We start from the raw sequence: 17,984 nt of genomic DNA on the forward strand, positions 1-17,984 counted from the left end.
CTCTGGCACCCAAGTCCCTCCCTTTCCCAAATCTCTGCTCCCCACACCTGCCCCCCCTGCTCCACATACCCAAACTCTCTGCCCCCCTCCTGCATCCATATATGCAAGAGCTCTCAGTGGTCTGAAACCCATAGCCCCTTATTTGTCCACTCAGACACTTCTCTGAATTAGAGTTACTTTAAATAATCTTATAAGTAGTTTTCCAGCCCAGTGCTCCAACCCCTCCTTCACTCAAACTCCCTCCCAAACTCCACTCTCCCTCCTGCACCCCAATCCCTTATCTCAAGCTCCCTTCTTCACCCAGCCTCCATCCCAGACCCCGCACTTCCTCCTCTAATATCATGGAAGAGTGCAGCCATCGACCAATTTCCAAAATCTTGAAGTGCCCCCCCCAACCATAAAAAATTATTGCCCACCTTTGCCTTAGTGACTTGTCCAATTACTCACAGTAAGTCAGTGCTAGGGCTAAGATTATTATCAAGGTCTAACTCTCAGTGTTGTGCTTTAACCGTAATACTTCACTATCCATTTAGTTCTGGGGAAATTCTGCAATTGTTGCATTTGGAGCTATAGTAAAATTGCAGAATTCCCCATCCACTTCCCAATTAACAGTGTGATATTTGATCTTGTTAGGCTGCAATGTTAGTTAAATTACAATATGTATCACTAACACAGCTCATCCTGCTCATGCAGAGCCACCACCAAAATCAAGGAGAATGCCATAGACGGAGCACCTCCAGAACATTCACAGTCAAAACCCACAACACGGAGCTATAGAGCTCTACGTCCAAGTTTCTCATACTACCATTGCAAATGGAAAAGAATTCTGAAGCTGATAAATAAAATATCTGATGTTTAAACAAATATGTAAGAAATACAAGTGGTTATTTGACACCACACAGTTCTTCAGTTTCTGCTTGCAGTTTGATAGGTTTCTCACTTAAGTGTACAACATCAACAACAGCAGAAGAAAAGCAGCAACAAATATCAATTCATAACAGAAGGAGGGAAGCATAAATAAAGAGGAAAGAGACAGAATTATAGCAGCTGAAGATGTATTCTCAAAAAAATCTTTCCCAATTTCATTGTCAACAAGCTTCACCTCTAGCATTGCAAATTCAGAACATTAGATCCACTACCAAAGTTCATTAAAAGCTCATTTCATGACAACTTTGTTTCCCCAGGAGAAAAAGAATCGATCATATCTGAAACAGACACACTACTTACGGTGGTATCCCAAAAATCTACGTATGCCTTACTTAGAAAGCTACTTATGGACCTTTGGTCTCACCCAGTATAGCTGTTCTTATGTGACCAACTGTTTTTCTGTATAATTTTCCATGCATTGCTACTTATTTTGCATAAGTACCTCACGAATGAAAGGTTTCTAAGAAGCTAAAAAATATGTTTAGGGAAACGATAAAAAAGGAGCAAGTATAACAAGATATGTACCACACATCATGTATTTTAACTGCCACATTAATCATTTAGTAGAATCTATTTCCATTCCCTGATTTCAAATATCAGGTTGACAACTGACAGGACAAAGAGTAGCTAAATGATACTGCAGGCTCTAACTACATTGAGTGTCCCCTATGGGGCTGAAATCGAATAATTCATCTCTTGTTAAACTACTAATAGTTAAACTCTTTCTGGACTTTTTTGATTTTCTGTCAAAAATTCCATTTTATCCAAAGATTAACAGCAGTTAATCATTGTTCAGTTTACAGATTGGGAGCAGGACAGAAAACTGGTACAACCCATGCATGTTTGCACTTATTAATACACTAGGTCAGACACAAAAACACCGATACAAAAGCTAGGGACATAAAGGCTTTCTGGGTAACCAGTTAACCATCACTGTTACTGGGTGATGCTTACTGGGTAGGTGATTAACTGGCAGCCTGGCCGGGCTGGAGCAGCCCTCTGCCTGCAGCACCATGTAGTGGTCCCAGCCCAGCCTGGACAGCGGAGCCCCCACTGCAGTGGACCTAGCCAGGCTGAAGCAGCCCCTCACCCATGGCACAGTGCGGTGGACCTGGCTCGGCCAGACCAAAGTAGTCTGCGATGCGGCAGGCCCAGCTGGGTTGTAACAGCTTTCCCCCACTACAGCGCAAGGGGCTGCTCAGCCCAGCCAAGCCCACCACAACATGCCACAGGTGGAGCGGGGGGCACTTCAGTCCAGCACGGTGCCCACAGGATCCCAGTTAAACTTAGCATTTAACCGGTTAGCTTTTTAAATGGGATTTTACATCCCTTAGTACAGCAATGAGCTCTTTGTTGCATGGTCCCCTTGTGTTAGGGTGTTGTAGGGTTCCATTAGGTCACCCATTCTGTTCACAGGCACACAAAGAGTAAGCTGATAGGGCTCGACTGGCATTAGCACTCCATTCCAAGGCTCTCTTTCCCTTGTCCAGAGAGCAAAGTAGCTTTTTACCTACATCTGCATATAGGTAAAAGATGAAACCTCTCTCCGTCTTGGACATGGATTTTGCCAAACTTATTTGGCTTTGTCATCTCAAAACAGAATAACTGTATGTATAATCATTTATGAATACTCTGTGCCAACCCAGTTATTACAATGTTTACTATATGACTATTTAAGGTTAAATCAGCACAGTTATTGGAAAATAAACAGCAAAGCAAAACAATAACTTCAATGAACACCTGAGATCTGTTACAGGAAAACGGGACAGCCGCTAGCCTTAGAGACTGACTGACAACTTCATACTAAGCCCACCAAGCTGTCTTTTTTTTTTTTTTTTAAATTAGCAGGGCCAAAATATCTGGGACCTGAGAAGAGATAGGAACTCTGCTGGATAAAAGTGTGACACACACTGTCTAAGAGAAAGGATGTTGTCTGGGAGGTAAACAGTCTGTCTCAGAAAATGGCTGGGGATTTCTAAAGAAACTAGGCCTGCTTGCATAACCATCACAGGATAGTGGGGCTTCAGTTTATATAGGTCAGTGATATATTATTCTCTAATCCTTTTTCCTCTTATGTCTTGCTTTGTTCCTACTGTTTAGGTGAAACCATGTTTTGGTTTAGTCAGACTCCTCACAGGGAATACCATAAGTGCCAAACTAAGTCAGAGTGTCATGGTAAGCTCAGTAAGACATACAGGACACTAACTCAGTGCCCAGCCTGGAAGTGTGACAATAAAGCCATTCCACTCCAGAAGAAGCAAGGACATGATGCATGACACTCAATTAAGTAAATTCAGAGACCAGAAAGGGGCCACAGAAGCAACTAGCCCTACAAAATGAGACAGCTCTCACTTACCAGGACCCATTAACCCATGAGTGAGTCATGCCTGTTCTTGGAAGACTGAACTGGGTTGCAGTTACTTTATGAGTATACTTCAAGGTGCTTCTATTAAGTTTGAATAGTATGAATCTTAACTTGTAGAGAATGCCTCCCTCCCTTGGTTCCAACATGGTATTACAAGATCAGCCAGGGGTTTTTTTTTAGCTAAAAGTCCCTAAACTTAAACATTCAGAGGAAAACAAGTGAATTTTTCAAAAGCACTAAACTTGACACTCAGCACTACAGTGTTCTGAACCAACACTTTATTTTTCCATATCTCGTCAGGCACAGACATTCCCATTCTAATTAGCATTTTTTTTTCACAAACACAACATGAAACGCTAATCATTTTAGCCTCCTTTCCATTATATACATTTTTATATTAAAATTCTTGATAAGATAACCCTAACAAAAGCAAAGATCATACATAGAAGTTTAAATACACACTCTTATGACACCCCAAAGCAGAAGACTTTATAACTTTGTTTTTATGAAAATACAGAAGAAGTTATTAAAAATAAGGAGGAATAGGGAGTAGAAGATTTCCCCAAGAAAAATCTTAAAAAGAAACTTCTTCCTTAAAAAAGTAAAACTTTACCTGATCAACTGTAGTGACATCAGAAACTACAACATCAGGTGTTCTGTTTGGTGGGTTCACGGTTACCTGAATGGAAAAAGTTATAATATTTACATGCAAAAAGAGCACACTCTCTTTTACTAAACCGAAAATCATCATCTGACATTTAAAAAGAACAAAAACAAAGGGAGGGGCTAAAACATAATTAAGGATAAGGAAAAAAATTTTCTAACATATTCCAGAAAGTTTGTTTCAAGAGTCTCTTAAATACATTAATATATTTTGCTATAAATTAGTCACTACAAAACGAACCCTGCACTTTCAAAGGTCTTGCGACATTTTGCAGAAGCCAATAAGAATAATTGGTGATCACTCCATTAGGTTTACAAATTTCTGTTCTAACAACAATTTGAAGGTAATACATACCAAGCTCTAAAGTGATTATTAATCCTGAAGCACTATATCTGGTTCATACTTATACAGCAAACCATTTTAAAGACATTTCTTACAAATTAAATAATAATAATAATAATAAAATAGCTCAAGAAAGAAGGTTACTAGTTTCTCTACGACACTAACTCTCATGGTTTGACGTAACTTCGAAACTATCAAAAATCATGATTCGCATTTTGGACCATAAATTGAAGCAAAAAAATTAAATACTAACTTACAACAACAGCTCTCTCAACTTTTTTTTAAAAAAAGTCACTATATGAACGACTCTGGAACATATCTTAGTCTTTGAAAGCCTCTGGCTTTTTATTCTTTATCTGCCCAATTACATGCTGCATTTTGAACCTTACCATTTGAAACAAGGTCCTCTTCATACACTCTATAGCTTTGTTTTTCTGATCATGTAAACTGTAAACTCAACCTGACAGACTGTCAGACTCCATCTAAAATGGCTGACTTATACAGAGCGAAAATATCACAACCGGTTGAAAACTGAATTTCAATTACTTGACTATTCTTGAAAATCCACAAAGAGGCAGTATTCACAGTGGTAGAGAGAGTTTCTGATTTCTACCAGCAACAAGTCAGTTCTACAGTATATCATGGCCTTTTTCAGAAGTGTATTACAAAGAATGAATGCTAGCTTAACCAGTTACATGGTAGGAAGTTGTTACCTGCTCACTTTTCACAGTAGCGATCCTAGTTAGTGGTAGTCTGTATGAGATATCCCAAAAAAGAATAGGAGATGCACCAAACTGAAGTGCTGTTACAGTAGTGCATTATGCAAGGTTTTCTCTTGCCTAAATCTTAAGTTTAGAAGCGTAGACCGGGTTTACCCTGGCAGAGAAAATCAAGGCAAGATATGCAGCTCCAGCTATGTGAATTGCTATGTGCCTTACACCGATTTTCTGGGGAGGCCCCAAAGCAGGTGGTCAACAGGAGAAACGTTCCCATCGACTTCCCTTACTTCTCGTGACAGGAGTACTGGTGCCAACGGGGTTGCCCTTAGTATTCAATATAGTGGGTCTTTACTAGACCTGCTAAACTGAACCCCTGAGGACTGATCATCAGAGTGTTGATCCTCCAGCAAGTAGACACAGAGTCTTAGATAAGAAAGTGAAACTCCCACTGTTTTTGGTTAAAAGACACTGTATCGCAAAGACATGAAACATTTGGTGTAGGAAAGAGCAATACATACTTATTATCACTGTAAGAAGCACCATAGGTTAACAGGTTTTGGCCTTGATTATAAGTTTCCGCATATCCCAACAAAGCAACATAGAAAGAAAATGTTTTATATAAGAAAAATGCAGAATAGTGAAAAACGCATTTCAAGTTTGATCTTATGTTCAAATTATAGTAATACTAACCACAATGCACTGAGGTTATTATACCAGAGGCAACTAAGGTTTTGTCTATACTGCCAATTGAACACAATTTTTGTCTCTCGGGTTAAGCTCCTTTCATCCCCACCACGAAAGACAAAATTTTTCCTGCAACAAATGGCAAAATAAGCCAAGTGTTGTTGACAGGAGGAGTGCTCGCTCATTGACAACACAAACCCCACTTGTAGGCCAAGTCGCCAAAAGTTGTGTAGTGTAGAAAAAGCGTAAGACACAGTGCCACTAAAACATTTACAAAATTTCAGAGCAGAGTGTCTGCACCATGGAGAGCCTGCTTCATCTGCATTCTCTTCTCACATGAGTGGAGTCAAGTGCTCCTTCATCTAAAGAAAAGAAACCTGGAACAATTATGGTGGGGAAAATTTCTCTAATTCAGTGGTTCTCAAACTTTTTGGGCTCTGGAGCCCTTTACCTGTGTAAAAATGTATGCGGAGCCCCAGTGGTCCACTGATTGTATGTGTTGTACCTATCGATGTTTCCAGTTTGTCAACCTTGCGGAGCACAGTTTGAGAAACACTGTTCTAATTCATAGAGAGCTTTTCACTCCCATGGACGAGCAAGATCTTTGGACAATTTCTTTCAGTGCCCCGTTCTGTCTGAGTTTAGGTTGGCATTGCTCTCTAGGGATCTGAGTGTACTAGAAGAACTTCTGGTCATGGCTAAATACTAGGTAGCCTAGCAATATTAAAACTACTAGCTTCTAACTGAACAAACAGAAATAGCACTGCTTCATGCTTACATGGTCCATTTCACAGCTAAATCTCAATTTCATCTCCAGAGCTTGTTATAGAAGCTCAGTATCATTTCCCCCATTTTACACATGCAGAAACTGAAGCACAGAGAGCCTGCTGATGGAATTGAACAAGTCAAGGGGCAAACCCAGGACTATATCCCAGGTCTCCTGATTCCCAGCCAAGTGTGCTGTTTACTAGACCTCAAAGACTTGCTGAAGAATAAACATTATTTACTTGCTTTTAGACTTGAGAAGGAAGAGACAAGGCAGAGGATAATCTGGAGTATTTGTTTTTCTGTCCCAAGGGCTGGCTTCTTTCTGTGAATGTATTCACAGGGTACAACGCAGGGTACAACGCACGTTGGGGTCCCCCGTCTCCTGCACCCCGAAATGGCACAAACAGACTGCACCAGCCGGTGGAGTAGAGGAAGTTTATTGCCTCTCCAGGATACAGCACAGCACAGATGTAATCTGGTCACAGAGCTGGGCTAGGATGCCTCAGGCCCCCTTGAGATGGGGGAGACTCGGCCCCTAAACTCCAGCCCCTTCCCTAGGCTGTCTCCTCCATGCTCCCAGACAGCCAACCAACTAACTAACTAAATTCCCTTCCAGCCCTGCCCCCCAGCCAGGGCAGCATTCCACCTTCCTTTGTTCCTCTCCATGGGGGGTGTCTGGCCACTGGTTCAACAAGTTTGGCACTCCCTTTGCATAGTGAGGTTTTCCCTGCTGGGTCTTGCTCCAGACAGCAGGGGTCACCACAGCCCAGCAAGTACCCCCACTACGTCACACAGGGTTTATGAGGTGGTGTAGTATTAAGTGTTTTCAGTATGCTAGCAACACTTATGTTGCAAGGCTGAGTCTCTCACATGCAGGATCATGATTGGGGCATGGATGAGAGCTAGCTGTTTGAGACTCATTGAATACAAAAACCATTAGTAGGTCAGCAGGGGCAATTGGAGGAAATGACAAAAATCATTGCTAGAAGAAACATCTCAGTGGTGTTGTCAAAACAGTTCACAATGCAGGGGTCTTATACTCCCACCTGCTGTTAAGCAATCCAACAATGAACAGGGTGAATTTTCTCAATCTGTGTTTGCACAGATGTTTGTGGTCCCATCTCCTGGGCACAGCCCGCACTAGAATCCTCCATGTCTTTGCCACTCAGAACACTACAACGGAACTACCCTTTAACTCAGAAACTGAATATGACATAGAAAGTGCCATCTTGATAAACACAGTGCATTCCATCTTGAATACATGATAGCAGTGCCCCAGAATCTGCATGGTCCGTCTGTGGATTTCCATCTGGAGGCAAAGATACTAGGTCTGTCTTACTAAGCCCTAACTGTCTCAAAACCCATTAAGGACACCACCGCTGCTACGATTCAATACTGCTTTTAATGAAAGGAGGTGCTCGAGCTTCATCTCCTTTAATGCATAACAGAGGGAGCTGCTCACAGGGTGTTCTACATGATGACCTCTAACTTAGGAATTCACTACGACCTTGGGTCTGAAACTGCCTGAAAATTGTGGGCAACTCAAGGGATATACCACAAAGCTCTTCTATTTGTACAAGGCCACTGCTGGAGGAATTAAATTAAAGATTTTAATATTGGGAAAGATTCATATTTTTTTAGGAACCGAGGTGGGAAAGTATATAGTTTGGTACTAGATCAGGGCTGGGCAAAATATGATCTGTGGGCCAGATCCAGCCTGAGAGAACCTCAGCCGGCTCCCTGCCTGTCTACCCCGGCTCAGCACTCAGTGAAGCTGGCTGCTGAAGAGCCACATACTTCTGTGAATGCTCAGAGCCTGGAGGAGGGGCAAAGGTTTTTCACACTGCTTCCGCTCCCATTGGACAGTTTCCGGCCAATAGCAGCTGCCTGTTTTCAAGACAGGCAGCATGTGAAGTGCCCCTCTCCCTTCATCCCCCAGGCTCACCTGGCTCCTGTAGCTACTGTGAGCACATACAGGAGCGTGGAAGGCAAGGACCCTGGTTAAGGAACGTGCTGGGCTGCTGGCTGGGAGCCACCCAGGTTAAGGTCTCCCAGCCAGAGCCTGCCTCTGCCACCCCAGCTCCTCCCTCCCCAATCCTCTGCCCCATTATCTCATGTAACCCAAATCTTCTGCATCCCTACCCCAGCCCCCCTAAATTCTCCCAGACACTGCATCCCCGCCTAAGGTCACAATCCCCTCCCAGACCTTGCATCCCAATCTGTTATATCTCCCAAATCCCTGCACTCCCTCCTGCACTCCTGCCCCAGGTTACAACCCTCTCCCACACCAAACACCCTCTCCTGCACTAGTTTACAACCCCTTGCCAGACCCTGTACTCTAGGGATGGGCAAGACAGATTCTGTGGGCCAAATCCAGCCTGCCAATCCCTTGGATCCAGCCAGCAGTCACTCTCCTGCTCCCCTGCCTTCAGGCCAATCGAGACCTGGGGACGGGGAGGGCACAAAGTCTCCTTCCCCTCTCCCCCCACCAGGGACATGAAGCACCAGATGGAACCACCAGCTGTTTGAAACAGCTGGTGGTTCTCTGTAGGCACCATGCATCTTTGGAAGGGCGGGAGCAAGGGGGCAAAGACCTCACGTGCTCTCCCACCCCCAGACTAATCAAGGTCTGTGGGAGAGGGAGCCCGCAAAGTCTCCTGGCCCCACCCCTTTGGGAGCAGCCTGTGACCATTTCTGAAATTCATGAAGTGGCTCCCCCTTCAAAAATTACTGCCCACCCTGGACTAGATTCTTGTTGGTGGAGAAAGGCTGTTTGATTTGCTACTCTTGTAAGCTAAAACCCTGTACATCCTACTTTAGACCTAGATCACCAATAGCTGAGACAAAGTTTAATGTTATTGTATTATCTGCCTTTTCCTACAATTTTCACCTTTGATAACATGCATGTATCTTGTCAAACATGATGTCTGTAGAAAATGCAAGAGCCTTTCAAAGAATTAGATACATTAAATCTATCTAGGCAATCCAAGTTTTAGTCTATCCTCATCTGGATTTCTTAGGATGTTAAAAACACCTCAAGGAAAAAAGACATATTTCTTGATTTAATGAAACAAAAGGGCACAATTTATTCATTTGTTGTGATGTAGGGGATCACAAAAAGACGTAACTACATCAGTGTGACATTAAGAATAATTTTCTCATTGTTAACGTAAGAAAACTAAATACCATCACTCTTTTCTAAAAAACAATTGTACTATATAATTTTAGTCTATAATTTTGAACTGAGAAAGTTTTTAATTATTATCTAATTTCTAGTAGGCTTCTGTTTTTGTTACAAGCAATGTCAAAAAAAGAAAAACCTGCAGGAATGCTGAGCTGGGCCACTAATATCACCAATATTGATTTTAGTAACCGCTACTTAGGGTGCTGTGTTTTCACAGATGGTCTCACAGAAATCAGGTTTATGATGGTAAAGTGTTCTGTTAAATTTGTCAAAAAGATGTTAAAGTGTTGTGGCCCTTCATAAAACCAGAGTGATTAATCTATGTTTATAAGCTTATGAACATTTAGACAAAGTCTTACCCTACACATTCTGTGATTGGGTGTTGCCTCAAGATTTGACCATGAGATGAAGAAATCTGAATACAGCAGATAGAGACTTAAAAGCTTTTTTAGCTAGGAAATTTACTATCTTCCAAGATGACCAAATACCTCATAATGCCATCAACATGGGACTGTGGATGTACAAGCATAGGCCCTCCATTACAAACTGAAAATAAATGAATTTATATGGTGCTGTGCCTTAAGTTCATCACAGCCAGCATGATTATTATGAATTATTTCTTGTCTTACAGCACTGCCTCAATTGCTGCCTGATCACTGTCTGATCTGGAAAAGAGCCCTACTGAGCTAACTATCCTTCTTGCCATTTCCTATTTAAATGCCGTGTTTCTCATCTCATGTAGGTGAATAGCTACTTGATGAATTTGGATTTGCATTTAATGCACATATACAATAAGCCTCAGTTTGCAAATGTATGCCACTTGCCAACTACCTCCCAAGGTGCTAGAGTTTCACTAGATAATACAGTAGCTCCCCGAGTTGCGAATGGTCGAGTTACGACCACTTGCACTTACGACCAAAGCTCCCATGGAGCGGTCGTAAAGGCGGTCCCCGAGTTACGAACGCAACCCGCGCTTATGAACAGTGCGGTTGCGTATAACTCAATGGGGTCTGAGTTACGTCCAACTGTTTGGTCTGTAACTCGTTCGTAACTCGGAAAGAGAATGTAATCCAGAGAGTAAATAGAAAAAGCCAATCCTGTTTTTCTTTTTCTGCTTCTGAAATCATAGAAACATAGAACACTAGGACTGGAAGGAACCTTGAAAGGTCATCGAGTTCAGTCCCCTGACCTCATGGCAGGACCAAATACTGTCTAGACCATCTGATAGACATTTACCTAACCTACTCTTAAATATCTCCAGAGATGGAGATTCCACAACCTCCCTGGGCAATTTATTCCAGTGTTTGACTACCCTGACAGTTAAGAACTTTTTCCTCATGTCCATCCTAAACCTTCTTTGCTGCAGTTTAAGCCCCTTGCTTCTTGTTCTATCCTCAGAGGCCAAGACGAACAAGTTTTCTCCCTCTTCCTTATGATACCCTTTTAGGTACCTGAAAACTGATATCATGTCCCCCCTCAATCTTCTCTTTTCTAAACTAAACAAACCCAATTCTTTCAGCCTTCCTTCATAGGTCATGTTCTCTAGACCTTTAATCATTCTTGTTGCTCTTCTCTGGACCTTCTCCAAATCCTTCTTGAAATGCGGTGCCCAGAACTGGACACAATACTCTGAGACCTAACTAGCGCAGAGTAGAGCAGAAGAATGACTTCTCATGTCTTGCTCACAACACACCTGTTAATGCATCCCAGAATCATGTTTGCTTTTTTTGCAACAACATCACGCTGCTGACTCATATTTAGCTTGTGGTCAACTAGAACCCCTAGATTCCTTTCTGCCGTACTCCTTCCTAGACAGTCGCTTCCCATTCTGTATGTGTGAAACATTGTTCCTTCCTAAGTGGAGCACTTTGCATTTGTCTTTATTAAATTTCATCCTGTTTAACTCAGACCATTTCTCCAATTTGTCCAGATCATTTTGAATTATGACCCTATCCTTCAGATTAGCTTGGTATCATCTGCAAACTTAATAAGCATACTTTCTATGCCAGTATCTAAATCGTTGATGAAGATATTGAACAGAGCCGGTCCCAAAACAGACCCCTGAGGAACCCCACTTGTTATACCTTTCCAGCAGGATTGTGAACCGTTAATAACTACTCTCTGAGAACAGTTATCCAGCCAGTTATGCACCCACCTTATAGTAGCCCCATCTAAGTTGTATTTGCCTAGTTTATTGATAAGACTATCATGCGAGACCATATCAAATGCCTTATTAAAGTCTAGGTGTACCACGTCCACCGCTTCTCCCTTATCCGCAAGACTCGTTATCCTATCAAAGAAAGCTATCAGATTGGTTTGACATGATTTGTTCTTTACAAATCCATGCTGGCTGTTCCCTATCACCTTGCCACCTTCCAAGTGTTTACAGATTATTTCCTTAATTACTTGCTCCATTATCTTCTCTGGCACAGAAGTTAAACTAACTGGTCTTTAGTTTTCTGGTTTGGTCTTATTTCCCTTTTTATAAATGGGCACTATATTTGCCTTTTTCCAGTCTTCTGGAATCTCTCCTGTCTCCCATGATTTTCCAAAGATGATAGCTATAGTTTTCTAGGATGCATTTCATCAGGCCCTGGTAACTTGCAGGCACCTAACTTTTTTAAGTGATTTTTAACTTGTTCTTTTTTTTATTTTATCTTCTAAACCTACCGCACAAATGAATCAGTTTAGAAACAGAACTACATCTAGAGGTAATTTCTATCAACAGAATGTTCTGCAAGCCATTTTAAACAGGAAAAACATGAGTTGTTTAAAAGCTCCTTAGCTGGGAATTTCATTTTTTACTAAATATGCAAACATTAAAAGTATTCATAATCCAATCATCTAAGAAATCAAGTACAGTGGGGCAAAGATTATATGAACTCAAGATTTAATTAATAAGAATCAACCTTGTTTTGTATTCTCCCTGCCCACAGCTGATTCTGCATACATGTGCTCAGGTGCATATCTATATTAAAGGCCAGAAAGTCTACATTTCCGTAATTACCGTTACAAGAAGATTCAAAATGCTCCCTTTAACTAGCTGGTACAGAATATTGACTAAATGGAAAAATCTGTAAAAGTCTTAAGCACATGAGTAACAATGAGACAAGTTCTATGAGAGTATTTGTGTGGTGTTTCCATCTGCATCCAAAAAGGACACAGGAGAAGCTATGCTCTTAGAATCTAATACAAAAAGACTAAAAAAAAAAAAAAAAAAAAATCTTTACCCTGGATTTACTTTATAGACATTCTGCATATAGTGCCCTAAATCAGCAATGGACAACCAATGCTAGTGAGTGGGCTGCATGAAGGCTCTCCATCTCAGTGGGCCGCAACATTGTTGTAACCAAGATGGTCTCCTGGGATAGGGCAGTTTTTCTAACTGCACTTGCATATCTAGTATTTGTGCTGACTGATTGGATGAAGAGGGAACACATGGTGCTCACAGTCAACGTTGCAGTCAATCAGCACATACCTCACTTCACGTGCCCTTGCCTTAAGCACATTTCACTTTAATAACGCTGGCATGAAAAACTACACTGAAAAACAGGAGAATCTAGCAACCCTGTACATGGGCAACAGTTAACAATGTGGGCTACACACAGAATACCGATGTGCCGCACGTGGCCCACAGGTTGCTCGTCACTGCCCAAGATATTAACAGACATTTCAGCAATCTCCAAAGAGTTGACAGATCAAAAGGGAAGAGAATAAACAAACATTTTCCTTCAGCTTCTAACAAAAAACTCTGTACCCTCCTTCTAGTTATGGAGAACGTTATCAAGTCACATTGGGAGCAACTGAACAAAAAGATGTGGGACAATCACAAAAGCACTTGACATGATGCCTAAATTAAGACTGGCCTGCATCAGAGATCCCCTGCATCAGAGATCCTCAAACTGAAGAGCATGGCATATATTCTGGGGGTGGGTGAGAGACCCATTAGGTTAACAAAAAAAATCTGCACACATTTCACTCTCAGCAATGAATAACTAGCAAAGTTGATTCCTTCAGCTATATATGTAGGCAGGCCTGCACAGCATACAGCCTGCAAGCCACATGCAGCCCACAGGGGCTCACTGTGCAGCCCGTGACAACTATGGGCAGCACAGCCACATCCGATCCGCCGGCTGGCCGGAGGACCGGAGCACCGCCAGGGAGAGGTAAGTGTGGCGATTCTCACCGCTGGGCTGCCAGAATGCAGCTCCGGCGCAAAGCAGCGGGGCGCGAGTCAGAGGGCGGGACACCAGCAGATGCCAGCGTGATATGGCGTTGTGACGTCACAGCTGGTGACTGCCGGATTCAAAAAGGCTCCAGCAGCCCCACAAACTGGAAGGCAAAAGCCAGGTAGGGGAGGGGAAGGGTCTTGTGCTGAGGGGAGGGGAGCAGGTCAGGAGAAAGGGGAAGGCACCAAGAGACAGGGTGCAAGAGAGACCAATGCCAGGGGGACAAGTGGAAACAATGAGGAAAAGGGCAGGAGGGGAGGTGTCAGTGGCGGGGGAGGGGGGGGGGGGGACAGGATGATGCTGGGAGAGGAAAGAGTTCAGTATTATTTGGGAGAGGATCTGGCAACTCTACTTGCAGCCCGCAGCTGTTTTCTTTGGAAAAAGATGGCCTTCGCTGCTTTCCGAGTTGTGCAAGCCTGATGTAGGAGGGTCTATGTTAATTATGGAGAAATCACACATTTTTTGTAGGTTGGTTAGGGCAATAGTCTGTATAATGTTACCCTATATGAATCAATGTCTTACAGTTTTTAATATTTATATATTGATTTTTTTTTTTACTGGTGTATGAACTTGTGTGGTACGAGTGAGGAGAGCATAAACTACTACAGACACAAAGAAAGGGGGTGGAATCAAATAAGTCTGAGACTCTCTGGCCTGTACCATACTCTGAGGTCAACATAATTATTGCCAGTTATGCTAGTGACCATACTACTCCCTCAGAAGATGAGTTGGAAGCTAAGTTCACAGACCTTAAAGTAAACATCTTATATTGCAACTATGCATCAGCTTCTCTCACTCTTAATCAGTGACCTCAACCTGTACCGCTCAGGTAATTCAGTCCTGGAAGAACTCTTTCAGAAGACATATTAACAACATAACTGAAGTTCTCTATGAGAGCTTCATTGCCACATTTAAAAGTGAAATACATTTAAAATTTACCTTTGCCTTCTCTGATGTTCGTTTTCCACCAAATCCTCCAGCTCCAACAATAAACAATGAGAACTGATTATAGCACAACAGATCCTTTCCACAGTACGTGTTAACTGGAAGACAATATAAAATGAGAAGTTATATTCTTTTTTTGAGTACAGGCAGTCCCTGGTTACGTACAAGATAGGGACTGTAGGTTTGTTCTTAAGTTGAATCTGTATGTAAGTCGGAACTGGCGTCCAGATTCAGCCGCTGCTGAAACTGACCAGCGGCTGACTACAGGAAGCCCGAGGCAGAGTTGCTCTGCCCCGGGCTTCCTGGAATCAGCCTCTGATCAGTTTCAACAGGCTGAATCTGGACTCCAGTTCCGACTTAGATACAGATTCAACTTAAGAACCCCAGGTGTCCCCAAGTCAGCTGCTGCTGAAACTGATCAGCAGCTGATTCCAGGAAGCCCGGGGCAGAGCAACTCTGCCTCAGGCTTCCTGTAGTCAGCGCTGGTCAATTTCAACAGCGGCTGACGTGGGGACGCCTAGGGCAGAGCAGCTGGGGTGCTGCCGGGTTGGTCCAGTAGCGCCGCTGCGGGACCAACCGGCAGCGCCCCAGCTGCTCTACCACAGGCGTCCGGAGAAAAGCCTGGACTGCTGGGGGAGGGGTGGGGCATACTAGCTGCGCTCCCCCCCCCCCCACCAACAGACCAGGGAGACGCGGGCAGGGGACCGAGACGCACCGCGGTCCTGCCACCCGGGTCCTCCGCGGCTTTGCTCCGTGTCTCCCTGGTCTGCTGGAGACCAGCAGACCAGGGAGACCGGGAGCAAAGCCTCTGAGGACGCCGGCAGCGGGACAGCCGCGGCACGTCTGGGCTGTCCGCTATCCGCGTGCTCCCCTGCTTTGCTCCCCGTCTCCCTGGTCTGGGGAGACGTGGAGCAAAGCCCAGGAGCACGCGGGCAGCGGACAGCCCAGACGCACTGCGGCTGTCCCGCTGCCGGCGTCCTCAGAAGCTTTGCTCCCCATCTCCCTGGTCTGCTGGTCTCCAGCAGACCAGGGAGACGGGCAGCAAACCCTGTTCGTAACTGCGGATCCGACATAAGTCAGGGACTGCCTGTACTCCTCTCACTGTCCCCTCTCAGAGCCAATGGCTATTGAATAGCTTTCGTTGTATACATGCCAGGCAGCAGTCCTCTTCACAAATTAAGGGACAACGTCCTCACTTTTGAATGGCACAGTCATAAATCATTTCCTAACAAGTGAAGATTAATGTCCTGTTTAAAACTAAGCTATTATAGATGTTCTTGACACAAAAGTATTAAAATGAAAAAAAATGAACTATCAAAATGCTGATGACATACCAAGTGCCAAAAAAATGGTTGACAACACACACAAAGTACTGAAATTAATGTTTATTTCAACATTTCACACATCATTAGCCATTTATTGAAATACTATAGAACTATGCCATAAAAAGTGATTTATTAAAAGCCATTAGCAATCCCCGATGAAAATAAAAATATTCAAGACCTCCGCTACAACAAATCAGCACTAATATTGCAGGAGAAAAAAGCAGCCCCCAAAAGAAGATTTAATTTAAGGTCACTTAGTTTTCTTTTTGTTCAAGTTATTTTTTATTTTGTTCAACTTGGAAGTATTTATAGTTACTTAGGTGAAACAGAAATCTATTTCCAGTGTGTTCTGACTTACCATTCCATTAGGACACAGACTTGCACTGATACTTAAACTTATTGTCAGTAGTGCACTACATCCACTTATTCTAGGTGCCTAGTTTCTCTCATAAGCAGGTGACCTTTATGATCAGATTTGTTACAGAAATAGGCTGGTTTGGATAAACTTCAACTTGACCTAAAGCTTTGGTTTCTATGTAGAAGTAAAGCATTACTAGAAGGATTAGAATGGAGAACGGTTTGTCAGACTGACCAATTAACTGGTAAAAAATAGTAAGGGCTGAGGTCAGGAATAAATATTGTTATTTTGAGGAAACAATAGGAGAAAAAAACCCTCAAAGAGTTCATGTAGAAATCTAAATAGTACACTATCTCCTTATTAGTCTCATTCTAAAACTTGAACCTCCCAATACTCATGTTATACAATCACCATGGCACCAGAAATAGACACGCATATTTCATTAAAGAAAAATAGAGGTTATGGAGTTCTTGGACCCACTAAATTAATGTAAGAGCAGAAAAACATTAACAGAAGAAAATAAAAAAAAAATTCACATGTAATTTAAAAGATGCCCTTCCATAAAATTCAAGTTGAGAGTCAATTTAATTAGATGTTGAATTACATGCACACACACACAAAGCTTTTTCAGAGAAACATGATTCAAGCAAATCAACTTCAGATAAGATGAAGTATTAAAAGTAATTTTTTTTCTGTTTGTGTATTCAGCTCCATCTCTCTGCTCATATGGGTAGAAGCATGAATATTCTATCAATTCTCTCTCAAAAAGGAGTACAGGCAGTCCCCGACTTACACGGATCCGACTTATGTTGGATCCGCACTTACAAACGGGGCTTTTCTCGCCCCGGAGCTCGCGGGCGGCGGGACCACCCAGAGCGCAGCGGTCCTGCCACCGCGTCCTCCGGGGCAAGAAAAGCTGCTCCGGGTCTCCCTGGTGTGCTGGGGGGGACTCCCCAGCACAGCAGGGAGACCAGAGCAAAGCCACACAGGCGGCGGGACCCCGCTGCCCATGTGGCTTTGCTCCTTTGCCCCGGAGCATAGCCGCACAGGCGGCGGGGTCTCCCGCCTCTGCAGCTTTGCTCCTGTCTCCCTGCTGTGCAAAGAAGCAAAGCCGCAGAGGTGGGGGACCCCGCCGCCTGTGTGGCTTTGCTCCGGGGCAAAGAAGCACGGTTAGCGGGGTCCTGCCGCCTGTGCGGCTTTGCTCGGGTCTCCCTGCCGTGCTGGGGGGGAGGGGGCGCAGCTAGTGCGCCCCCGCTGCCCCCTCCCCAGCAGATCAGGCTTTTGTTGCAGTACGCCTGGGGTAGAGCAGCTGGGGTGCTGCTGGGTTGGTCTGGCAAGGACCTACCCGGCAGTGCCCCAGCTGTTCTGTCCCAGGAGTCCAGATTCAGCCGCTGTTGAAACTGATCAGCAGCTGATTCCAGGAAGCCAGGGGCAGAGCAACTCTGCCTAGGGCTTCCTGTAGTCAGCCGCTGAT

The 17,984-nt window shown here is 43.5% G+C and overlaps 1 protein-coding gene across 3 annotated transcripts in view; it reads right to left on the reverse strand.

Annotated features, from left to right (window-relative positions):
• HSD17B4 (hydroxysteroid 17-beta dehydrogenase 4) overlaps positions 1 to 17,984 on the reverse strand; it is a 165,241-nt gene that overhangs the window by 93,918 nt on the left and 53,339 nt on the right. For all 3 annotated transcript variants that reach the window (XM_075931960.1, XM_075931959.1, XM_006134501.3), the window contains exons 16-17: positions 14,822 to 14,925; positions 3,906 to 3,971 (exon numbers count right to left, since the gene is read on the reverse strand). In XM_075931960.1, coding sequence (XP_075788075.1) covers positions 3,906 to 3,971; positions 14,822 to 14,925 — 170 coding nt within the window. The remainder of the gene's footprint in view (positions 1 to 3,905; positions 3,972 to 14,821; positions 14,926 to 17,984) is intronic.

This window comes from Pelodiscus sinensis, chromosome 6 (assembly GCF_049634645.1).
Source record: "Pelodiscus sinensis isolate JC-2024 chromosome 6, ASM4963464v1, whole genome shotgun sequence".
NCBI lineage: Eukaryota > Metazoa > Chordata > Testudines > Trionychidae > Pelodiscus > Pelodiscus sinensis.